A 26,248-nucleotide genomic window follows, 5' to 3' on the forward strand; every position below is an offset into this window, starting at 1 on the left:
CTTATGACTGCATGATATGGTGCCACATCCTTTGAGGGTTCATCAAAAGGTGGAGTAATTTCCCATTCAGGAGATAATTCCAAACCACTAGCCTCTTTTAGTTCTTCAAAAACGTCATCAGACTCCACAAGCTCTCCTTCCGCCTCTTCCAAAAGGTACCTTCGCTCATCAAGCACCCTTTGTGCCTCCCTCCTAGACTGGATTCTTACAACCGGCGCCGTGTTCGAATCCGACGGCGCCGGAGCCGGCGTCGAACGTGGATCCGCAGGAGCAGCCGGCGTCGAACGAGGTCGAGTCGGGGCCAGTGAAGAAGGGAACGGCGTCGATGTCCTCGGTGCCGGCAGATGCCAAGACGGCGTCGCCGGAAAAAATGTCATGAAAGGGGCCTGTGGATAGGCTTGAGGCTCCCCCAAACTGAAGGCCATTGGACCCATCGGACCCAAAGGTGCACCAGTAGAGTACATGGCTCTTGAAAATACCCCGTACATGGCATTTAGATAATGCGTGGGGCCTGACCTGGTCCAGGGAACGCGGGGTACTGATCAGGCATCACCGGACTCGGGCCAACGGGCGCCGACGGTGGAATCTGCGGGGTCGAAGGCTCACCCGGTGCTGGAAACTCCTCAACCGGAGACAAAGCCGGAGCCGGAGATGGACCCGGCGTCGGAGATGGAACCGGAGAATGAACCGGTGAAGCCACTGGAGAAAAAAGACCAACAGGCGAATCCAGAACAGGCGAGGGAGACACAGAGTCCTTACGGCGTCGAGAAGTGACTTCGACTTCGGAGCCGTACTCTTGTCAGAGTGACGTCAAGAAGAATGTCTCCTCTTCTTTTTGTGCTTCTTAGATCTTGAAGCATGCCCCGAAGTCGACTTCGACGCCGACCTCGTTCTCGACTTTCTCCTACCTCTCTTCTCTTTTTTCATCCTCGCGATGAAAAGCTTTGCTTCTCTCTCCTTGAGATCCTTGGTGCTCATCTTGCGACAGCTGGAGCATCCATCCACATCATGGTCCGAAGATAGGCACCACACGCAGTCGTCATGTGGATCGGTGATGGACATGTGCTTTCCACATTCGCGACAGGGCTTGAACCCCGACTTCTTTGTCGAAATTTTCACAAAAAAGGACAGAAATCCAGTAGACACAAAAAGTAACAGTGAAGCTACAGATAGAGATTCCCGAAATCCGTTGGCGTCGACGGCGCGGAAAAAAGGGAACTGACGTCATCACGCCGACGAGGTCTTCTTATGGAGTAGGTGACGTCAGCGGAGTTGCGAGCGGAGTCGTGCCTCTGTGACGTCGTCTTCGACCTCATCGGCATGGACTGCTACAAAAGTTTCCGAATGTTGCTGGCGCAGTGGATATTAACAAGGTGAGGAATCCACTGGCAGATGTATCCATCAGAAAAGCGTCGCCTTGGAAATTCCAACGCGCAGAACTGCTGACATTGCGCGTTCTCTTCGGTGGTGAATAGATCTAACCAAGGCTCTCCCCACTGTTGAAAGAGACCTTGCGCCACGTCCAAGTGAAGACGCCATTCGTGATCCATCATGAACCTGCGGCTGAGTTTGTCCACCCTGGCGTTCAGTGAACCTGCCAGGTGTGGAACCACCAGGGAAATGCCCTGATGTTCCAGCCATGTCCAGAGGCGCAGAGCCTCCTGACATAGGATCCACGACTCCACCCCGCCCTGTTTGTTGCAGTACCACATGGAGGTGGTGTTGTCCGTGAACACCTGCACTACTCTTCCCCGGACAGTGGGACGGAATGCCTTCAGTGCAAGTCGGATCACCCAAAGCTCCAAAAGGTTGATATGGAGCCGGAACTCTGCCGGAGACCAGAGGCCTCTGATCTCCGCCTTTCCCAAGTGGCCACCCCATCCCAGGACTGACGCATCTATCACCACTGTGTGCTCCGGTTGGGGAAGGGAGAGGGATCTGCCATTGACCCAATCGCGATTCGTGAGCCACCACTGCAATTGTCGTGCAGTGCCCTCCGAGATCTGGACATGATCCGACAGGTTGCCCTGATGCTGTGCTCACTGGAACTTCAGGTCCCACTGCAGAGCCCACATATGCCATCTGGCATGTTGCACTATCAGGATGCAGGAGGCCATCAGGCCCAGGAGCCGGAGGGTCATCCTGACTGAAACCCGGATAGAGGCTGAAAGATCGGAATTATAGCCTGAATATCCCGGACTCACTGCTCGGGAGGATAAACCCGAAACAGCGTTGAATCCAAAACCGCTCCGATGAAGGGGAGCTTCTGAGAGGGACTCAGGTGCGACTTCGGCATGTTGATGGCGAACCCCAGCAAATGCAGGAGGTCTGCTATAGTCTGACACCCCTGACCTGTGCAGATGAGCTGAGACCACCGCCATCACTTTCGTGAACTCCCGAGGGGCGCTGGTAAGGCCGAAGGGGAGCACGGCAAACTGAAAATGCTCCTGGCCTACCGTGAACCGCAGGTAACGCCGGTGGGCCAGCAGGACGGGAATGTGAAAATATGCGTCCTGCAAGTCCAACGCTACCATCCAGTCTCCAGGGTCGAGGGCAGCCAATACCTGAGCCAGAGTAATTATCTTGAACTTCTCCTTCCGGAGGAAGCGATTAACGTTCCTGATGTCCAAGATGGGGCGCAGGCCCCCTTTGTCCTTCTTGGGGGCCAGAAAGTAGTGGGAATAACAACTATGTCCTACTTCTGGCCCAGGAACGCGCTCGATGGCCCCCTTGGCCAGGAGGGCCGTGACTTCCTGTTGGAGAAGCGCAAAGTGATCCCCCGACATACGGCGGAACTGAGGTGGCATGTGTAGGAGAGTAGGGTCTGCTTTCTATGTTCACCCCCACTTTTTGCTTTTGCTTCATTGGTTTTCGACTTAGATGTGGCTGTGGGCCTGCTAATCAGACCCACAGCCCAGCTGTTCTCTCTCTAAATTTATACTATGTACTTTAGGTGCATAACCCAATTGGTTAGGATCACCTTATTGGCCCCTGTATAGTGTACCTTAGATACCCAGGGCATAGGTGTACCTAGGCCTACCAGGGGCTGCAGCATGTATTGTGCCACCCCTGGCCTGGCATTCCATTATGACACAACTGGCTGATCACTCAGCTGGGACAAGGTCGTGTAATCACTCCTTGCTTAGCTGTAGTATTCCTATACCTACCTTATATATAGACACGTGTACCTATCAGCCACTCCTATGGCAGGCCTTAACAATCCTGGAGGCAGAGTGCTTGGTAACATGTGAGATGGTGCTCTAGCATGAGCTGAGCCTGTCTGCAGCTTTCGGAACCATGTCCTTATAGCTGTTCTATGATATAGCCTACCATATACTCTTAAAGTGCCTTATAACCTTAAACGGTTATGGTAACTATGGTTTGGCTTTATCAAAACATGTCGTGTAAGGTGTCTAACACTTTGGAATAATACCCCCATACCATTTCTGGCGATGAGGATATTATTCCTCCCTTCTAGAGGGAGAAGACATGTTGAAACCTACTTACCCGGTTAAAGTTAACCAGAGCCCCAGCATCACAAAATGGATGCTGCTGCCACAGACACAAGTCTGACCTCCTGCTGCTGGGAGTCCTTCCAGCGAGGGAGGCTTGGACAATAGGTTTCCTGCCTTGGGAGGTGCTAGCACCACCCCAGACAGGCCTTAGTGTATTGGGGCAGGGAGGGATAAAAGAAACTAGACACTGCCTGGGGCACACAAGGTGTCCCATGCATAGTCCAGTTCAAACCGGCGCTGGGGCACTCCCGCCCCAGCTCTGGCGCGAAACTGGACAAAGGAAAGGGGGTGTAACCACTCCCCTTCCTGGTCCCACCCATAGGAGGGACCTTGCAGGTAGCCCTGCCCACTATCCCAGTATATCAGTAGGTAGCTGAGCCCTGCAGAATTAGATTAACCTGAATCTGCAAATTGAACAGAAACTCTGGACCTTCAACATTCGACCTCAGGAAGAAGACTGAAGAAATCTCCCTTGCGGCCAAGGAGTGACCACCCTGGGCAACCAGGCACCATCCAACGACCGCTGCTTGCTTTGCGACTGATCCTACGAGGGACGACTGCAGAGACTGACCAGCGCCTTGACTTCCAGACACCTCTGAACCAGATCCACATCGACAGCTAAGCTGAGACCCATGGAGGCGACGAGGGACGTGGGCCTGGCGACTTGGGAAAAGTGGCTAGTAACTGACTAGCGCGACTTCTGAGGCTTCTTCGAGGCTGTGCTTGGGGAAATGAGAAGCCCCAATCCCGAGCACTATCTGCAAAGAAGATCAGCTCCCCACACTTCACGTGTTCTGCGTGGGGCCCTTCTGCACCTGAGTTGCTCGACGTGTTGTCCGGTTGCTGGCCCGTTGGCAAGTAGCCTCTGCGACGACGAACCTTTGTTTTCATTTTGCTGGTCCGGCTCCTCCAGACTGGCACCCGCTCCTCTGTGAAAGAGAAGCACCCCAGACCTTCCTGGTCTGCACCAGAAGCAAGTCCTCCATCCTGCGGGGGTTCCACTTGCCAAGGCTTGTTGGGTCCTAACTCGACATCGACGCCGCCGACAGCAAGAGCCTTCGTGGGACAGCTCGTCTCCTGGTCCTGGTCGTCCTCGACGTCTCCTGGTACCCGTGGCTGCTGCGACAAGCTTCACCTCTTCACCTGCATCTGCACGACATCGCCTGGTTCCTTCCCGGCTCCTGGCTGGTGACCTAGACTCTGTCCCTTCTGCTTGCAGGTATCCTTCCTTCTTGATTCCATCCTTGGGATCCACCGGACACTCTTCACTGACTGCCTGTCAGCAACTTTCCTTCAGGCATCCATAGGAGTCGATGACGAAACCCGACGCAAGTTCACACCTATGCACCCACAGCTTGTGGGCTAGGTAACTTGAGTACTCCGGTGCTCACAAGGGTATTGACTATCCTAGGGTCTAGTTTCCAAGTCTCAACTTCCTAGTTACTCCAGAAGTGTCCTAAAACTGTTAATTTCTAATAACTACTATTTCTATCGACTTTTACGCATTACGCGTGAGTGTTTCCACTCTGCACCTGAATCCCGTGGGCCTCCCACTTCCTAACCTTTGGTAGTATAGTGTAGCCCCAGCGATTCCCTAGGCCTAGGCCTATCCTGTGTTCGTGACAGTGGTTCTTATACCACTTACTTAGTATATGGTTTGCGTGGCCCCTAGGGCCTAACTGTATTACTTACCTGTGTGACTTAATGTATGCTTAAATAAGACTGTGTTGTACTTACTTCGAATCTCAAAGAGTGCTGAGGGTTTGACTAGAATAAATACATTCTATTTTTTATATATCTGTTGTGGTGTCCTTTCATTTGGTATTCAAGGGATTACAAATGGTATAACAGCTGGCTTCACATGCCATACAGAGTTTAGCCTAAGACTGCTCTTGTCGATGCTACCACTAGGATAGCTGGTCTATAAGGTTGACTTTACAACCAATCACCATAAGGGTCGTTTGGACTGATACAAGGTGTACACTAGAATTAGTGACATCATATATCAGGCCAACTTCCCACAGCATGGTTGGGGGGGGGGGGTAGACTCGAAGGGAAGGGAGTAACCCCTCCAGACGATTTGCAGCACCCATCTGTCTGAAGTGACATGACACCAGTGGGGGAGGTGATGTCGGATCCTGCCGCCCACCGGCGTGGGGTACACCCCAAAGCTTGGACTAGGAAGGCTTTAAAGGGGGATGCTGCAGGAGCGAAGGTGGAGTGACCCGCACGATGGCCCCCTGTGCCGCCACGGGGCCCTCCACGCCCACAGCCACGCTGAATTTCGTTTTGCGCAGGCTTCTGGCCGAATGAGCGTGCAGGGGCGCCCCAACCTTGGCCACGAAAGGAACGAAAGTTAGACGTGGCCGGACGTGTGGTGGAGAGACCCAAGGAGTTGGACGTAGCCGGAGAGTCCTTGAAACGCTCCAGTGCACTGTCTGCCTTATCGCCAAACAGGCGAGTACCATCAAAAGGCATGTCCATGAGGGAACGCTGGAAGTTCCTCGAAAACACAGCCAGGCATGGCGACGCAGGGCCACTGTTGTGGAGATCGCCCTCCCTAAAGAATCCGCGGTGTCCAGCCCACACCGGATGGTGAACTTCGCGGCATCCTTCCCCTCCGCAGCAGCTTGGGAAAGTATATTCCAAACCTCCTCTGGGTACTGGGGCAGTGTCTGCGCCACTGTGTCCCACACAGCGTGAGAGTTACAGCCCAAGAGGCATGCGGTGTTGACTGACCGCAGCCCCAAACTAGCAGAGGAAAATAACTTCTTACCAAACTGCTCCAGCTTTTTCGATTCCTTATCCGGCGGGGCCGTAGGGAATGCACTTTGGGAAGTGGAGGCCTAAATGACCAGGCTCTCCGGAGTCGGATGATTTGTCAAAAAGGCCGGGTCACCGGGCGATGACGCCTGGCCACGTTCTCATCCACCGGAACCCCTGTGGCTGGCCTAGACCAGGTGCCCATCAAAACATCCGTCAAGGCCTCATTAAATGGAAGCAGAGGTTCCATAGAACTTGCCGCCGGCTGAAACACTCAGTAAGGAGGTTCGTCTTTGGATTGACAGTAGGCAGATCAAGGTCAAGGACCTCAGCTGCTCTACGGAGCACCACAGTATATGTGGCGCCCTCCTCCATGACAGCAGAAGGAGACATATATCCAGGATCAGAGGAGAGGTAATGACCACCTGCATCCTCCGAGTCCTCCGCCCACTCATGTTCAGACTCGAAACTGCCGTGCAAGAGGTCCTCTGACCCCTCCCAGTCATCCCCCTCCTCCACGGCCCGAGGCACAGACGGCACGGGCGGGGGAGGCACAGGAGCAAACAAAGGCTCCAACAGTGCTGGGAACGGCGCCGGGCACGGCTCGAGCCGGAGCAAAATTGCCCGGAAATGCAGTCAAGGGCGGAGGTGGGACGAACGGAACCCATGGCAGAGCCTGTTGCAAGCAAGGGTCCTCGATAGGGACCGCGGGGCACGAAGGCGCGCCGGCGGGAGCCCTAGGCTTGAAAAGGCAGTCCTTGGTGGCAATGAACTCTTGCACCAGGGCCGGAGTTAGGGCAGGTAGGCCGCGGGACTCCTAGGCTCCAACGGCCCCCTCGTCCGTGTCCGGAGACCGACAGGGGGATGTCGGAGAACGAACAGGCTTCTTTGCCTTTTTCTTGTGACGTCTCTTACCCGATTCCGAGGGTGAAGTCTTTGACACCGAGGAGCGATGATCATGGCTCCGCGGTCGGTCTCTCGAGCGACCCCTGGGCCTCGAACGGCAGCTTTCAGGACCGCTCCCGCAAAGCCTTCGGAGCCATGGCCAGACAGTTTGAACATGACCGAGAGTCATGGTCGCGCTTCAGACAGTAGAGACAGACGCCATGGGGGTGGGCCACCAACATTGTATGGCGCCAGGCCCCGCAGGATTTAAATCCAGGCATCCCTATGCGGCACCAGGAGCCAAGACTCAAAAGAAGTAGAGACAAAAAGTCTCAAAAAGTCAGTCAAAAAGTGACTAGCGTACGTGCTCTAACCGGATCTGCGTTTGCTGGCGCGGAAAAAGAAAGAACTGACATTGGCGTGCATGGGTGGCACCCAAGTAGTCTCCGTGATGTCATCTCGGCGTTTACGACGCCAGCAACGGACACGGAGCCGCACGACGCCACCTACCGACGCGCAGGGGTACTGCTGACGAAAAACTTTCCAGATCCAGTCTGACGCCTGGGGATATTCTAAGGTAAGGAATCTATCACTAACGTGTCTCTTTCAGATACGATATTCATCGGAGTAGCCATACCCCGCACGTTTCAGGACATGATGTGATAATGGGGAACCTGAGTGTTGATCTGTATGTTAGCCATTCAAATCATGCCATACAACAGGGAGAAGGACACACAATCCACCCACCAGACCCCAACCCACAAAGTAAGGACCCTGCATTGTAGAATGGATCTGAAGCATGTCTACAAGTAGCAAGTATCATCATGGACATTAGTAGAGCAGCTCATAAAACCATAATAACAACAGAAAAGAAACCCCCCCAGGACAGTCGCCCCTCCGGGCCCCATCTAGTAAAACATCCCCAAATTTGTCCCCCAGTGAGAGTAATGATACATGCAGACAAATAAGCAATAAGGCAGGAAAACACGTAGGAGTTTGTGGGAACAGAGTTTATCACATGGGCTATAATAACAGTCTAACTAGTCACTGATGTGAGCCCTGTATGTGAAACTCCCCAGTCTCTTGCCAAGGCTACCTTACCTTCTTGGTGCCATTATGTATCTTAAGGTTCCCACCAGCTCCAGGCCACGACTCCTGGCCCGGGTCTATAGATCATTGTAGGAGAGTAGGGTCTGCAATCCTATGATCACCCAGATTTTTTGCTTTTGCTTCATTGGTTTACGACTTTCCCTGGCTGTGGGCCTGCCAATCAGACCCACAGCCTAGCTGTTCTCTCTCCAGATTAACACACATGTACATTAGGTGCATCCACTAATTGGAACTGGGCCGCCTTATCAGTCCCTGTATCAGCATACCACAGGTATCCAGGGCATCGGCGTACCCAGGGCCTACCAGGGGCTGCAGCATGTATTATGCCACCCCTGGATGGCCACCCAAATCTGAAACAACTTGCTGCACGACAGCTGGGGCAAGGTGGTGTAATCACCCGTTGCTGTAGGTGTAGTATTCCTATACCTAACCCTAAAATGGACGCATGGATTCCTATCAGTCACTCCTATGGCAGGCCTTATCAATCATGAAGGCAGAGTGCTGGGAATCATGTGAGATGGTGCTCTGGCGCGAGCTGAGCCCGTCGAGGGCTTGCGGAACCAAGTCCTAATAGCTGTTCCATGGTGACGCGTGCCACCTACCTTAAAATGCATTATAATCCTCGCGGTTATTTGCTAACTATGGCATCGCATCACCCACACATGTCGAGTAAGGTGTCATACGAATTGGAATACGAACCCCTCGCCAATTCTGGCGACGGGGTTAGCATTCCACCCTTCTAGAGGGACACGACATGGAAGCAACCTTGAACCCCGGTTAAAGTTGACTCAAGCCTCAGCATCACAAAATGGATGCTGCCACCAGACACAAGTCTGACCTCCTGCTGCTGGGAGACCTTCCAGCGAGGGGAGCTTGGACAAAGGGTTTCCTGTCGAGGGCGGTGTTAGCACCATCCCAGACAGGGTTTGTGTATCCCAGGTAGGCAGGGCTGAAAGGAAGGTGATTGCAAGTGGCACCCCGGTGCTCACTGTGCATAGCCCGGCTCAAACCAGTTTCGGGGGCACCCCAGCCCCTGAGCTGGGGCGAAGCCGGACAAAGGATAGGGGTGTAACCACCCCCCTCCTGGTCACACCCATAGGTAGGACCTAGCCACGGGCCAGCCCCTTTTCCTAGTATAAAGGTAGGAGCGAGTCCCCTTCCCAAATTGGATAATTCTGAATCTTGAACTACTTTCCACGAAAGGAACTCTTGACTTTTTCTGAAGACTCTCCCTTGTGGCTAAGGAGTAGCCACCCTGCACCAGCAGGCACCACCTAAGCGCTTGCGGTTTGCTGTACGTCTCTCCTACGGATCAAGACTGCCCAGCTCGACGAGACCCGGATTCCCCGCCATCTCTGACCTCTACCTACATCGTCAGCCCAGCTGAGATTCGTAGGTGTGACGAGACCTGCGGGACCGGCCATCTTCAGAACCTGCATGACGCTTATCTAGCACAACCACCGAGGGACCCTCGAGTGAGTGCACCTAGGGTTTGAGAAACCCTAACCCTGAGTAGCTCCAGCACCGAAGCCTGCCTCCCCAGCATCCCCGAGATCTGCGTGGGGGCCCTTCTGCTCCTTGCTGCTCACCGCGTTGTCCGGCCACTCGCCGTCGGCTAGTGGCCCTCTTCACGACGCACCACGACAGTTTTTCATCACTGGTCTGGTTGCTCCAGACTGGCCCTTGCTCCCCTTCAACAGAGGAGTACCTCGGACCCTCCTGGTCCACTCCAGACGCCATCTTGACTCCCCCGCGTGGGCTTGCCTCTGCCAAGACCTGCTGCCCCACTCCTGGGCCCAGCATCATCGACAGCAGACACCTTCGTGGGACAGCTCGCCCTCCATCCTGGTCGCCGCCGCGCCTCCTGGCCCGAGGGACAGCCGAGTCCGACGTCACCCACTAACCTGGTCGAGGTGACTTCAGCCGGTACCTTCCTGGTACCCACACGATCGCTAGCTAGCGGTTGAGAACTGAGTCCCCTCTGCTTTCAGGTTTCCTTCATCACCGATCCAGGCTTGGATCTCGCTGAACATCGACACTGGTCGCCTGCCAGCAACTTCTTCTTTCAGGCTCCCGAGACTACAACGAGGACTCCCGACATCTTGCTGAACCCCACGCAGCCGCAGCCTCTGGGCTAGGTAACTCGAGCATCTCGGTGCTCCATCGTAGGTTCACTCTACAAGTGTCCAGCTCCTTTTCCGTTTAGTCCAACTGATCGGATTCCTCCGGAATCAGTAACTTTAGACTCTCTAACCTCTCCCATTCCACTTGCAGTGTAAATGGTTTCGTGCCCTTCGGGCATTTGTGTAAATTGTGCAACTAGAAGTATTTTCCCAAGAGTTTTGTATTGTGCTTAGCTCCCTGACTCATAAAGAGCCAGGGTAGTCTTGTTATAAATAAATATCCTTTATTTTCATAACAACTTGTGTGGTGTCCTTTCACTTGGTGTTCAAGGGGTATATGTGATGGTAAACAGCTGGCTTAACACGCCCTCTAGAGTTTAGCCTGAAGACTGCTCTTGTCCACGCTACTAGGATAGCTGGTCTACAAGGTTGACTTACAACCAATCATCAATAAGGGTCGTTTGGAATGATACACAGTGATCACTAGAATAGTGAGCACTACATATCAGGCCAACTTCTCACAATCATCAGCTGGCCAAGGGGTAACTTTTGGTCCTCGATGGTCCCTGCCTGATTTGGAGCGCGAGCAGGCCAAGTCCGACCCTGACTCCAAGAGGCACCCATCTTGCAGTGGAGCAAAAGGATTCACAGCATGTAACGATGCTTCTGCCACCACCCGTGGCTGTTCCTCCGCAGCTTGGTACTTGGTAGGTCGTGTGCCCAGAGGACGACACCCCAGCAGTCATAGCTTGGGCTGCAGCCAAGCATCCTCGGTCTGTTTCGAGGATGTTGATTTCAACCGGCCTTTTGCGTAAAGCCATGTACAGGCATCCTCAGGTGAATTAAATATGTAGACTGCGTCCCCATCAATGACACGCAGCTTAGCAGGAAACAAAAGCGCATATTTAAAATTCAGGGCTCTGAGGCGTTGTTTCACTCATAACCATAATCCACGGCGTCGTTGCACCTCCATGGTGAAATCAGGATATGCCGTTACCTGAGCGTTCTCATAGGATCATGAACCTTTGGTACGGAAGCACTGCAGTAGTAAGTCGCGGTCTCGATAATGGAGGAGACGGACTATAATAGGACGCGGGGGGGACTCCCGGGAGGGGAGGTTGGCATGGAGTGTGATGCACCCTTTCAATCGAGAAGACGTTCGGGCCTTGCCGCCGAGAACATACCGTGCAAGCCATTCTTCTAAGAATAGTTCTACGCTAGGGCCCTCCAAACGTTCGGGAAAGCCATCAGGTGGATGTTGTTGCGCCAGAACCTGCCCTCAGCGTCCTCTGCTCTGCGGTGCAATAGAACAACCTCCGCTTCCATTTATTGTAGGTGCTCTCGTAGATTCTTATTCGAGGGTTGTGGGGCTGCAAATGCAGATTAAGTTTCCTCTACACGGTCCGTCAATTTACGATGATTGGCACTCAGTAAGTTTACCTCTATTTCAATGTGAGCCTCCAGGGAGGTCTTAGTGTCTAAGATGACCTGGAGTACCTTATCGAACTGTGCTGAGTGCGTCTGGAGAGTCTGCTCAAGGTGTTGCAGGATACTGAGGGTCTTCTCCCCCTGTGCAGAGTCCAGTTCAGCAGCGCCACCTCCTCGTAATGAGGTTTGGTGTATTTGGGCTTCATCGTGGCCAGGAGTCAGCATAAAACACCGGGGGAAAAGCTCAGATAATCGTACTCACTGTGGTGAAGCGCTCAGTGTCACATGGAGAGAGGTCAGCAGAAGTACCAGGCAGCGATTAGAGAGGGGTCCAAAAGCGTGCAATCTAGAATGACCTCCAATTAATCACACTTAGGTTCAGGTGGGCACTTGGTCAGTCCGGCAGGCACGCAGAGAGGGTAGGTAAGAGAGCAGGTGTGTCATGGAGGCACAGTAGATTCTCAGTGAAGAATACTGGAGTCATTGCTAGTGCGCGACACAGCCTGCACTGTGTTGCAGCTTAACGAACAAGTTACTTACCTTCGGTAACGATATAGCTGTAAGAAACATTAGTAGCTCGGGATAACAGTATCTTCGTGCCCAATCCGGAGCCACAAGGATGACTTGGGCCCGGTCGCGCCTGATCTTCAGCACTCTGGGCAGAAGTGGTATAGACGGAAAGGCGTACAACAGACCGCAACTCCACTCGCGACGAAAAGCGTCTCCGAGCGAGTGCCGCCTTGGAAATTCCAATGCGCAGAACTGATGACATTGCGCGTTCTCTTCGGTGGCGAATAGATCTAACCAAGGCTCTCCCCACTGCCGAAATAGGCCTTGCTCCACTTCCGAGTTCAGAGGGCATTCGTGATCCATCATGCACCGGCGGCTGAGTTTGTCCGCCCTGGCTTTCAGAGAGCCCGCCAGGTGTTGAACCACCAGGGTGATGCCCTGATGTTCCAGCCATGTCCAGAGGCACAGAGCCTCCTGACAAAGGGTCCACGACCCCACCCCGCCCTGTTTGTTGCAATACCACATGGCAGTGATGTTGTCCGTGAAACCCTGCACTACACTTCCCCGGACAGAGGGAAGGAATGCCTTCAGTGCAAGCCGGATCGCCCGCAGCTCCAATAGGTTGATATGGAGCCGGGACTCGGCCGGAGGCCAGAGGCCTCTGATCTCCGCCTCTCCCATGTGGCCCCCCCCATCCCAGGAGGGACGCATCCGTCACAAGGACATGCTCCGGTTGGGGTAGGGAGAGGGCTCTGCCACTGACCCAATCGCAGTCCGTGAGCCACCACTGCAACTGTCTTGCAGTGTCCTCTGAGATCAGGACGTGGTCGGACAGGTTGCCCCGATGTTGAGCCCACTGGAACTTCAGATCCCACTGCAGGGCCCGCATCCGCCACCTGGCGTGATGTACCAGCAGGATGCAGGAGACCATCAGACCCAGCAGCCGCAGCACCAACTTGACCGAAACTCGGGATAAAGACTGAAATATCGGAATCAGAGCCTGAATATCCCGAACCCGCTGTTCCGGAGGATAACCCGAAACAGCACCAAGTCCAGAACTGCTCCAATGAAAAGAAGCTTCTCGGAGGGACTCAGACGCAACTTCGGCATGTTGATGGAGAACCCCAGCAAATGCAGGAGGTCGGCCGTAGTCTGGAGGTGGGAGACGACTGCCTGGGGCGAGCCCGCCTTCAACAACCAGTCATCTAGATAGGGGAAGACTGGAACCCCTAATCTCTGCAGATGAGCTGAGACCACTGCCATCACTTTCGTGAACACCCGAGGGGCACTGGTGATCCCGAAGGGAAGCACGATAAACTGAAAGTGCTTGTGGCCTACAGTGAACCGCAGGTAACACTGGTGGGCCGGCAAGACAGGGATGTGGAAATATGCGTCCTGCAAGTCCAACGCTACCATCCAGTCTCCAGGGTCTAGGGCAGCCAGAACCTGAGCTAAGGTGAGCATATTGAACTTCTCCTTCCAGAGGAAGGCGTTGACGCTCCTGAGGTCTAAGATAGGGCGTAGGCCCCCTTTGCCCTTCTTGGGAACCAGAAAGTAGTGAGAGTAACGACCCCGACCTAGTTCTGAGCCAGGAACGCCCTGATGGCCCCCTTGGCCAAGAGGGCCGTAACTTCCTCCTGTAGAAGTTGCAAGTGATCCCCCGACATGCGGTGGTACTTCGGTGGCATGGCTGGAGGGGTCGCCTCAGAGGGAGTAGCCCCTTCTGACGATTTGCAGCACCCACCTGTCCGACGTGATGGTACGCCAGTGGAGCAGGTGATGGCGAACTCTGCCTCCCACTGGCGTGGAATGGACCTGAAAGGTCGGACTAGGAAGGTTTTGAGGCAGATGCTGCTGGGGCAGATGTGGGCTGACCGGCTCTCTGTCCCCCTGCTCTGCCTCGGCGGAATCCACGTCCGCGACCAGGTTGAGGCTGGTTCTGCGGCCTGTGGCTAGACGGACGTGTGGGGGCGCCCCTTCTTTGGCCATGAAAGGGGCGAAAAGCGGAAGTTTGCGGGTGCGGGCCGAGAGGCCCAAGGACTTGGCCATAGCCCTGGAGTCCTTAAAGCGCTCCAGCGCACTATCCCCTTTGTCACCAAAAAGGCGACAGCCATCGAAGGGCATGTCCATGTGGGTGCTCTGGACATCCCCGGAGAAATTTGTAGATCTCAGCCAGGCGTAGCGATGAAGCGCCATCGTTGTCGCAATCGCCCTGCCTAGCTAGTCCGTGGTGTCAAGCCCACATCGAATCGAGTACCGTGCTGCATCCCGCCCCTCACCTCAGCAAGAGCCTGGGTGAGCCGTGTCAGGACCTCCTCCGGACACTGGGGCAGCACGTCCGCCACCGTATCCCACAAGGAGTGGGTGTAACGGTCCAAAAGGCATGCGGTATTAATAGACCGCAACCCCAAACTGAGGGAGGAAAACAGCTTCTTTCCAAACTGTTCCAACCTTTTGGATTCCCGATCCGGAGGAGCGGACAGGATGGCGGTCTGGGATGTAGAGGCCTGGATAACCAGGCTCTCAGGGGTGGGGTGCACCGACAGAAAGATGGGGTCGCCCGGTGCAGATCGGTGGCGCCCCGGGCCACGTTCCGGTCCACAGGAGTGACTGTGGAGAGCTTGGACCAGGTGCCCATCAGAACGTCAGTCAGTGCTTCATTGAACTGCAGTAGAGGCTCCGAAGAACTTACTGGCAGTTGAAGCACTTCAGTGAGGAGGTTAGTCCTCACGACCACTGCAGGGAGCTCCAGATGAAGGGCTTCGGCAGCCTTGGCCAGCACCACGGAATAGGTTGCACCCTCCTCCGTAGCCACGGAGGGAGGAGAGATAGGGGCGGTGTCGAGACCACTGGCATCCACCAGCTCCTCTGCCCAGTCCTGATCAAACTGGCGCTGCTGTGCCAGAGGGTCCTCAAACCCCTCCCAGTCGTCCCCGTCATCCGACTCCTGGTAGACAGGTTGAAAGGACGGAGCCGGGCGGTAGATCAATTGCTCATCCATCGGCGCCGGTCGGCGCCGCTCCGACGCCGGACCTAAAACTGGGGACGGCGTTCGTCCGACGACGGCGCCGGGGGCGGCACCATAGGGGTCGGCGCCGGCGGAGGGGTCGTAAGGTCAACCGGTGTCGACCGGGATCCCACGGGGGCCTGCGGCGTCGGGGCCGAAGTCGACGACGGCGCCAGGGCCGGAGTCTCCAGCTCGCTAGGCCTCCCAGTCGGACCTGCGGGGCCCGAAGGCGCGCCAGCAGGCCTCGACAGGAGATGCCTCATGGCCACGAGGAAGTCTCGGATCTCGCCCGGAGTCGCATTATGCCCAGGGACCGGAGGGTATGGGGCCGGATGCAACTCCTGCGGCTCCGACGGAGCTGCGCGGGTGGTGCCACGCGAACACTCAGCCGAGTCGCGCGAGGGGAGTCAGAAGAGCGATGTCGCCTCTTCGACTTCTTTTTACTGTACCTTGACTTACCTGAATGCGAGGACTTCGAACCCGACGAGCAGTGATGGCTGCGGCTCCGCGACAGGTCCCTCGACCTCCTCCTCGACCGGGACCTCGAGCGGCACGGAGCCGACTGTCGGACCTCGAGGAGCTTGCGGGACCGCTCCCGCCTAGCCTTCGCGGTCAAGGCCTGGCAGTCGGTGCACGATTCGGCATCATGGTCGGCCCCAAGGCAGTAGAGACACTGACGGTGGTGATCCGTAACCGACATCAGTCGGTGACAGGCGTCACATGGCTTGAATCCGGGCATCCCTACCAACACCAGGAGTCGAGGTCGACTCGAAAGATGAACCAAAAAAGTTCAAAAAGTTTAATGAAAAAGTGACTAAAGGGTATGCTCTTCCCAGATCTGCGTTTACTGGCGCGGAAAAAAGAACTGACGTCAGCGCGCGAGGGCGGCGTCTAAGTACTCCGACGACGTCATCCCAGCGATTACGACGCCGATGACGGACACGGAGCCGCAGATGACGCCTAGCGACGCGCAAGGGTATTGCTGACAAAAAATCTTTCCGGATCCAGCCTGACGCCTTGGGATATTCTAAGGTAAGGAATCTAACTAACGTGTTTCTTTCAGATAGAAGGGTGCCGCAGACAGGACACAGCCCGCTGTACGTCCCGTGCCTGGGAGCAGCATGAGTAACGTAAATGAGGCGGGTGAAGGATGGTCACTAGCACGTCCGCATTCCAGGGCACCAACCAGAGAATCCAGTCACTTGCCCTCTCGTGACAAGGTCTATAGATTTCCAGATGTCGAGTGGAAGGTGCGCCACTAGGACTGGGCAGTTCCGGCCATGGCTCCCAAGCCCACGCAAGAAGAACCGCAGCGGGAGATGTGCGGGCCGCTCATGATAGCCTTTCGCCTCTGGGGTCAGCCGTAGCATTCAGGGCACCGTGGCGGTCCAAACCTGCAGCCAGAGGTGCCCACAATCGAGACTCCGGCCTGCTTGTACCTCAATATGTTCCACTACAGGGGGCTCCCATTATCAAATCGGAGATGTTTATGGCCAGGGGTCCAGGGCACACAAGCAGTCAGTGAGATAACTATGCCCAGGTGCTGGGGAGACTCAATGTGTCTGAAGGCCTTCCGGGCTGCGCTGCAAGGAAAGGGCGCTGGCGTGAGCCGTAAAGCCCCCAAGTAGGCCCCTCCGCACAGTCCAGAACTGAGGCACATTGAAGTCCACAAAGTCACCTGCCAGGATGGAGAGGTGGCAGTCACAAGCCCTCATCCGCCATTCGCCTTCACCTCACAACACCAGCAAGCATTTTCCAGAGGTCGGCAAAGGATCCGAGGTTCATTGTGGTTATGTTGGGCCCCGTTGTCACCAGACACACTGCAATCTCAGTAGGCCACGCATCCATCGCAGCCGCATCTCTAATGCAGGCCACTGCTCGATGGGAATGATCCTCGGACAGGATGAGGTGACCTGCAGTCCCCTGTGCTTATGATGGGTGGGGGAGGCTGCAGCAGAAGCGGGTCTCCGCACTCCACATGCCCCCACCGGACCTTCTCAGCAGCCAGCGGTCGCACACCCCTCAGGCCACAGCAGATCGCAGCAGGCAACCCATGCTAGGGCCCAGCCGGGCCGATACATGTAACAGGTCTCGCACCAGTCCAGCAGCCACTGCCAGCGGGGAAGGTCATGCCGGGGTCAGTGTGGGCACTCTGCTTATCCCGCCAAGGTAGCAGGAGCGAAGACCCTGCGTGGGGAGATCAGGAGACAGATCATTGCTGGGCCCACCGCAGAGCTTCATTCTAGATGTCCACTCTTGTTATCCATCTTGGCCACGCCCCGTCAAGACATTCGTTTTGACTGCCAACGAGGGCAAGCTAAGGTCCAGGACCTCAGCCGCCTCCTTACCACCATTGTGAATGAAGCTCCCTTCTCTGTAGCCACTTTGGGGGGGGAGAGAGCATGTGGGTATCTGGAGAAGTATCCATTCTGCTGGCACCTGCCAAATCCTCACACCAGTCTATACCGGTATCATATTACTGGTATTCTCTAGGGTCCAGCAAACTCTCGCCTTCCATCCAGAGTCCTAGGCCATAAGAACAGGGTTCAGGCTGCAGCTTGGAAGGCATGGCTCAAGTCAGCGGCAGGCGACACCCATCAGGTTCCATGTCGGGGATTTAAATGGGGAAGTGCCGGCAGCAGCGGGAGCGTTGTGCTTGAGACCCGCACTTAGGAAGGTCGACATGACACGACCGGTGCCCATTCGGATCCATCTGGGGATCCTTGGGGCCTGACTGGCACCGGAGCCACCGGCTTGGATCTAGCAGGGGCCCCCATAATATTCAGGGCTTGAAGGCGTCGCAGAGGGAACGGGCTGTCGAAATATGAGGTGCATAGCATAATAAAATTCTATCAATTGGGCAAGGGTCACTCTGGCTCCTGGAAACTTGGGGAGGTGTAGAGCTGGCTCAAGCACTGGCTCAGCTGCGAAGCCGGAGCTCGAGTGATGCTCGGGGGCTTCTTCTTGTGGCGGAACTTACCCGAATGGCTTGAGTGCAACGAACTTCTCAGACTCCTAGACCGCTTCCAGGACATTATTCTCGACAGGGATCTGGATCTTCGTGGCGTCGCAGGTAGATCCACCAGGAGCTTGACGGATTGCCTCCGCAAGGCCTTCGGGTGCATGGCGTGTCAATCGGAGCAGGCCTTCCGGTTGTGGTCGCGCTCAAGGCACAGAAGGCATACAAGGTGTCGGTCCGTCAGCGACATCGAGCGGTCACAAGCGCCGCAGGGCTTGAATATGGTATTTGTAAATTATATTCCTGCCACATCAGTAGGACAAAAAACATCAAAACACTTCAACAAAATGTCGAAAAAAGTTAGTAAAAAGTTGACCAATAAGTAGCTCTTCTCAGATTTGTGCAGACTGGTGCGAAAAGATAAGATCTGATGTCAGTGCGCTGGGGTGGTGCCTATATAGGCACTGTGCACGTCACATCCGGCGCGGACAATGCCACGCGGAGCTGAACAGCACCACCAACCGGCGCACGGGGGGTACTGCTCAAGAAACATTTCCGGATCCAGTCTGACGCCTGGGGATAATTCTAAGGTAAGGAATCTGCAGCTCTATGCGTCTATCATATACATAAAAATAAACTACGGTGCTATCATGTTTGCTCTAAATCACTGACTTGGAAAACTAATAAAAAAGATAAGGTTTTGAAAAAGCAAAGTTATAAAAAAAGAGTGCTTGATTATTATATTTTTTATTATACTTGATTATAAATAATTTAGTCACTTTTAAATGAAGCTGCAGCCATTTCTGTCAAAATAACTGCTAGAATTCACCATATCATCTTCCAACTTATATGTTTAAACGTAATCGCTCTGTATTCAGTATTAAAAGGGTACAAAAGTAATATTGTGGTCTTACATCAATAAGTTCATAATCATATTTGGCATGCAAATGCCGTAGGAGGTACCACCGTGCAACTGCCAAACAGGAGTCAGGATAGCCAGGCTGGTATACGATCCTCTCCAAGAAACGACGAGTGTCCCTGCAGAGGAAAAAAAGTACATTTGAAAATGTTCAATACTTAACCCCAGTTTGTATCATAGATAAATTCAGATGATGCTGATCATGTATATTCAAGATGGTCATTCTTAACCCTCAAAAAGTTACTGCCTTTGTGATAATGTTTCTAATTCTTTATTCTTTCTGTCTCTATTGGGTGGTATATTGCGATATGATAACTATCAACGCACGCTAGACAAAGTGGCACAATGGATCAAAAGGCCTTAATATTACTGACTTCTCAGGAAATGACCTCACCAGATACATACCTGGTACCAGTCTACCCTACAGTTAGCTCCTCGTAAAATCCCTACTGAAATGTGATGGCAATCTGATAGGTTATTTTTTTTACCGAGCCATTAGCATTAAAACAAATGGGCCTTTGGACTGAATCATCTAACAGTTTCTAACACCAACTGCTTAATAAAATTTCATGACTGGGGTGTGATTCCAGGATCTTATAATGAGCAGAAATGCTTTTATATATTTGTGCGAGGAGATGAAGAAGCAGAGACCTTTCTTTATCAAAAAGTAGGTATACATTGGGTAGAAGAATACTTTGTTTGGGAGCTTCATAGAAAAAGAGAGATGTGTCCCATACACCATTTTTGAGGGATATATTTTTAAGAGTCTCTAATGGGCCTCTCACATGTTTAATTTTCTTCAAGTTCATATCCTGCTCAGCTACTAACAATATCAACAAGCATAGCCAAGTTCTGGAGGAAACAGAACTTGGCAGATACAGCAAGCCAAAGCTGGGAAGAAATTAATGGGTAAAGAAGGCCAACAACGAAGATGGGTGGAGCACTTTGAAGAACTGCTGAACCAGTTGACTGCAGCAGACCAACCAAGGCAAAAAGTACACCATGCCATCAAACATCTGAGAAATAGGAAGGCACCAGGACCTGACAACATTTCTGCAGAGGCACAGAATGCAGACATTGAAACATCAGTAGACATGCTCTATCCAATGTTAGGAAGGATCTGGGAAGAGGAACAAGTGCCATCAGAATGGAAGAAGAGATATCTCATCAAGATCCCCAAGAAAGGTGACCTGAGTAACTATGTAAATTACAGAGACATAACTATTCTATCAACCTCAGACAAAGTGTTCAACAGAGTCATCTTGAACAGAACAGAGGAACAATCTGACGATCAGTGAGTGGCGAGACCAGCAAGCTGGCTTCACGAAATATAGATCCTGCACAGACCAGATTGCAACACTGCACATCATCATTGAGCAGTTAATGGAATAGAACGCCTCCCTCTAATGTCAACTTCATCAACTGTGAGAAGGCATTTGAAGCGTGGACAGAGAGCTTTTGAAAATTCCTCCCCACTATGGTGTGCCAGATAAACTCGTAAGAATAATCAGGAAGTTCCTGATGGCTATAGACTGGATCATGAGGACATCCACAGCAAGTAGAAGAAATGGGATCCAGTGGATGCAGCTCGACGATGCAGCTGGGATGCAGCTCGACGACCTGGACTTTACAGACAACCTGGCCCTACTCTCCCATAACCATCTGCAGATGTAAGAGAAGATCGGAAAAGTGGCAGCCACATCAGCACAACGTAGCCTCAACATCCACGGGGAAAAACCAAGATCCTGAAGGCTAACACATCGAGCACAACTGCAGTCACTATTGCAGATGATGCACTGTAAGATGACGAGACCTTCACCTACCTTGGCAGTGTTATAGACAAACAGGGTGGCTCAGACGCTGACATCAAGGCAAGAATCGGCAAAGCAAGGGCGACCTTCATTCAGCTAAAAGATCTGAAGCATCAAGGACCTAACACTGCAAAGAAAGATCAGGCTTTTTGACACTAATGTAAAATCAATACTTCTGTATGGAGCAGTAACTTAGAGGACAACAGTGACCACCATCAACAAAGTCCAGACCTTTATCAACACCTGTCTGAGGAAAATCCTCAAAATCTGCTGGCCAAACACCATCAGCAACAACGGACAATGGCAGCAGACTTTCCAACTCCCTGCATGTGAGAAGTTGGCCTTGTATATGCTGTCCACTAGTTATAGTGGGCAGCTTGCACTAGTCCAAACGTCCCTTATTGATGGTTAGGTTAAAGACAACCTTTATTGAAAGCTATCCTAGTAGTAGCTATGGAGAGCAGCCTTCAGGCTAAGTCTCGAAGGAATACAAAGCAGCTTGGTTTACCCGATTATAACCTCTTGAATGACTAAATGAAAGGAGAAACACACAAGATATATATAAAATATATGTATTTATTTTGAGAAGTTGGCCTGATATATGATGTCACTAATTCTAGTGTACACCTTGTATCAGTCCAAACAACACTTATGGTGATTGGTTGTAAAGTCAACCTTATAGACCAGCTATCCTAGTGGTAGCATGGACAAGAGCAGTCTTAGGCTAAACTCTGAATGGCATGTGAAGCCAGCTGTTATACCATTTGTAACCCCTTGAATACTAAATGCAAGGACACCACAACAGATATACATAAAAATAGAATGTATTTATTCTAGTCAAACCGTCAGCACTCTTTATGAGCTTCGAGGTAAGTATAACACAGTCTTATTTAAGCATACATTAAGTCACACAGGTAAGTAATACAGTTAGGCCCTAGGGGCCACGCAAACCATATACTAAGTAATTGGTAAACATTAGTTAGTTAGATTCCTCACCTTGGAATATCCCCAGGCGTCAGACTGGATCCGGAAGATTTTTGTAGCAATACCCCTTGCGTGTCGATAGGCGTCGTCTGCGGCTCCGCGTCCGTCGTTGGTGTCGTGTGCCGGAACGACGTCGTCGGAGTACTTAGACGCCGCCCTCGCGCGCTGTCAGTTCTTGTACATAGCTTTCCGCGCCAGGATTGCAGAGCCATGCAAGAGACCGACACTGGTGACAAAAAATCTAGGGCCCTGAAAAGGATAGCCTTAACCCTAGATGTCAGTTCGCAGAACGGGGAGGATGGGTGGGTCGGTGAGGAATCTAACTAACTAATGTTTCTTACAGATACATCGTTACCGAAGGTAAGTAACTTGTTCATCTGAAAGAAACACGTTAGTTAGATTCCTCACCTTAGAATAGATACCCAAGCAATACCAATCCCGGTGGTGGGTCTGCGAACCAAGATCAAGCCAGAAAGTCCTGGAGGACAGAACGGCCAAAGAAGCCATCCCTCCGGACTTGGCTGTCTAGGCAATAGTGCCTGGCAAACGTGTGCAGCGAAGCCCATGTCGCCGCCTGACAGATGTCCTGCAAAGGGACTCCCCGTCCCAAAGCAGTAGTAGCCGCTGTGGCCCGAGTAGAATGGGCTCGCAGCCCAACAGGAGGGACCTTTTTTGCCAAGGAATAACAGGTTTTTATACACAAAACGACCCACCGGGAGATGGTCCGTTTGTGCACAGCTTTCCCCTTCTTAGCACCCACGTAGCCAACGAAAAGCTGGTCGTCCACCCGGAACTGTTTCGTGCGGTCCAAATAGAAGGAGAGCGCACGTTTTGGGTCCAGATGGTGGAGCCGCTCTTCCTCTTTGGAAGGATGCGGAGCCGGAAAGAAGGTGGGCAAGGTGACAGACTGCCCAAGATGAAAGGGGGTCACCACTTTCGGTAGAAAGGAAGGACGAGGCCGAAGGACAACCTTGTCCGGATGAACAGATAGAAAAGGAGGCTTGGACGATAGAGCCTGGAGCTCACTCACCCGTCTAGCCGAGGTGATGGCTACCAGGAAAGCAGTCTTAAGAGTCAGAAGACGAAGAGGACAATTGTGAAGAGGCTCAAAGGGAGCGCACATCAGAAACGTTAGGACAAGATTCAAGTCCCACTGAGGCATTACGAAAGGGACAGGAGGGAACGTGTGAGTAATGCCTTTAAGAAAGCGTGACACTACAGGGGACTAGAAAAGAGAGGGCTGTTCAGGAAGCCGTAAGAAGGCAGAGATGGCAGCAAGATAACCTTTCAAGGTGCCCAGGGCAGAGCCCTGCTGGGCCAAAGAAAGAAGAAAGAGGAGAACCTCAGAAAGAGGGGCGGAAAGGGGATCCACAGCCTTTGCTGTGCACCATGCCACAAATTTGTTCCACCGGCAGGCGTATACCGTCTTTGTGGAGGGACGCCTGGCTGCCAGAATGATATCACAGACTTCAGGAGGCAAGTCAAATGGCATCAACTGCGGCCGGTCAATCTCCACGCATGGAGGTGGAGGCTGGACAGGTTCGGGTGGAGGACCGTCCCCTGCTGCTGCGACAGAAGATCCTCCCGAAGGGGCAGACGTATCGGAGGATCGCTCAACATACTGAGTAGCTCGGGATACCAGTACCTTCGTGCCCAATCCGGAGCCACCAAGATGACTTGGGCCCGGTCGCGCCTGATCTTCTTCAGCACTCTGGGCAGAAGTGGTATAGGCGGAAAGGCGTACAACAGACCGCAACTCCACTCGCGACGAAAAGCGTAGCTGAGCGAGTGCCGCCTTGGAAATTCCAACACGCAGAACTGCTGACATTGCGCGTTCTCGTCGGTGGCGAATAGATCTAACCAAGGCTCTCACCACTGCTGAAAGAGACCTTGCGCCACCTCGGAGTTCAGACGTCATTCGTGATCCATCATGCACCGGCGGCTGAGTTCGTCTGCTCTGGCGTTCAGAGAGCCCGCCAGATGTTGAACCACCAGGGTGATGCCCTGGTGTTCCAGCCATGTCCAGAGGCGCAGAGCCTCCTGACAAAGGGTCCACGACCCCACCCCGCCCTGTTTGTTGCAATACCACATGGCGGTGGTGTTGTCCGTGAACACCTGCACGACACTTCCCCGGACAGAGGGAAGGAAGGCTTTCAGTGCAAGTCGGAGCGCTCTCAGTTCCAACAAGTTGATGTGGAGGCGAGACTCCGCCGGAGACCAGAGGCCTCTGATCTCCACCTCTCCCATATGGCCACCCCATCCCAGGAGGGACGCATCCGTCACTACGACATGCTCCGGTAGGGGTAGGGAGAGGCTCTTGCCCGTGACCCAATCGCGGTCCGTGAGCCACCACTGCAACTGCGAGATCAAGACATGGTCGGACAGGTTGCCGTGATGCTGGGCCCACTGAAACTTCAGGTCCCACTGCAGAGCCCGCATGCGCCGCCTGGCGTGATGCACTAGTAGGATGCAGGAGGCCATCAGCCCCAGAAGCCACAACACTAGCCTGACCGAAACCCAGGATAGAGGCCGAAAGATGGGAATCAGGGCCTGTATATCCCGGACCCGCTGTTCCGGCGGATGAACCCGGAACTGCGCCGAATCGAGAACCGCTCCGATGAAGAGGAGCTTCGGAGAGGGGCTCAGGTGTGACTTCGGCACGTTGATGGAAAACCCCAGCAAATGCAGGAGATCCGCCGTAGTCTGGAGGTGGGAGACGACTGCCTGGGGCGAGCCCGCCTTCAACAACCAGTCGTCGAGATAGGGGAAGACTGGAACCCCTAATCTGCGCAGATGAGCTGCGACCACCGCCATCACTTTCGTGAACACCCGAGGGGCACTGGTAAGGCCGAAGGGCAGTACGGTGAACTGAAAGTGCTCCTGACCCACCGTGAACCGCAGGGAACGCCGGTGGGCCGGCAGGACGGGGATGTGGAAATATGCGTCCTGCAAGTCCAACGCTACCATCCAGTCTCCAGGGTCTAGGGCAGCTAGAACCTGAGCCAAAGTCAACATTTTGAACCGTTCCTTCCGGAGGAAGGCATTGACGTTCCTGAGGTCCAAGATAGGGCGTAGGCCCCCTTTGCCCTTCTTGGGAACCAGAAAGTAGTGGGAATAACAACCACGACCTCTTCTGGGCTCGGAACGCGCTCGACGGCCTCTTTGGCCAAGAGGGCCGAAACTTCCTCTTGCAGAAGATTCAAATGATCCTCCGAGATACGGTGGTGCTGCGGTGGCATTGCTGGAGGGGTCGTCTCGAAGGGGAGAGAGTAGCCCCTTCGGATGATGTGCAGCACCCACCTGTCCGAAGTAATGGTACGCCAGTGGAGCAGGTGATGGCGAACCCGGCCTCCCACTGGCGAGGAATGGGCCTGAAAGCTCGGACTAGGAAGGCTTGGAGGCGGATGCTGCCGGGGTGGATGTGGACTGACCGCGTTGTCCTCCAGTACCGCCTCGGCGGAAACCACGTCCGCGACCGCGTGCAGGCTGGTTCTGCGGCCTGTGGCTAGGCGGACGTGAGGAGGTGCCCCTTCCTTGGCCACGAAAGGAGCGAAAAGTGGAAGTTTGTGGCCGCGGGGCCGAGAGGCCCAAGGACTTGGCCTTAGCCCTGGGGTCCTTGAAGCGAGCCAGCGCACTGTCAACTTTCTCACCAAAAAGGCGAGTGCCATCAAAAGGCATGTCCATGAGTGTGCTCTGGAAATCCCCTGAAAAGGACGTGGACCGCAGCCAGGCGTGACGTCGAAGCGCCACCGTGGTAGAAATCGCCCTACCCAGCGAGTCCGTAGTGTCGAGTCCACATCGGATTGCATGGCGCGCTGCATCTCTCCCATCGGCCAGAGCTGAGGAAAGCCGTGCCCGGGCCTCCTCCGGGCACAGGGGCAGCACGTCCTCCACCGCATCCCACAGAAAGTGGGAATAACGGTCCAAGAGACAGGCGGTGTTCAAAGACCCCAGGCCCAAACTGAGCGAGGAGAACAGCTTCTTACCGAACTGTTCCAGTCTCTTGGTATCCCGGTTCGGAGGAGCGGACGGGAAGGAGGATTGGGAGGTAGAGGCCTGGATAACCAGACTCTCGGGAGTGGGGTGTTGGGACAGAAAACTGGGGTCGCCCGGAGCAGGGCGGTGGCGCCTGGCAACGTTCCTATCCACAGGAGGGACTGTGGAGGGCTTGGACCAGGTGCCCTGCAGAACGTCAATGAGGGCCTCATTGAATTGCAGCAGAGGCTCAGTGGAG

At 53.8% G+C, this 26,248-nt stretch overlaps 1 protein-coding gene across 2 annotated transcripts in view; it reads right to left on the reverse strand.

Moving 5' to 3' along the window:
- Positions 1-26,248, reverse strand: part of SKIC3 (SKI3 subunit of superkiller complex) — a 1,406,584-nt gene that overhangs the window by 66,139 nt on the left and 1,314,197 nt on the right. For both annotated transcript variants that reach the window (XM_085632495.1, XM_085632494.1), the window contains exon 40: positions 19,215-19,338. In XM_085632495.1, coding sequence (XP_085488621.1) covers positions 19,215-19,338 — 124 coding nt within the window. The remainder of the gene's footprint in view (positions 1-19,214; positions 19,339-26,248) is intronic.

This window comes from Triturus cristatus, chromosome 2_1, assembly GCF_964204655.1.
Source record: "Triturus cristatus chromosome 2_1, aTriCri1.1, whole genome shotgun sequence".
NCBI classification, from domain to species: domain Eukaryota; kingdom Metazoa; phylum Chordata; class Amphibia; order Caudata; family Salamandridae; genus Triturus; species Triturus cristatus.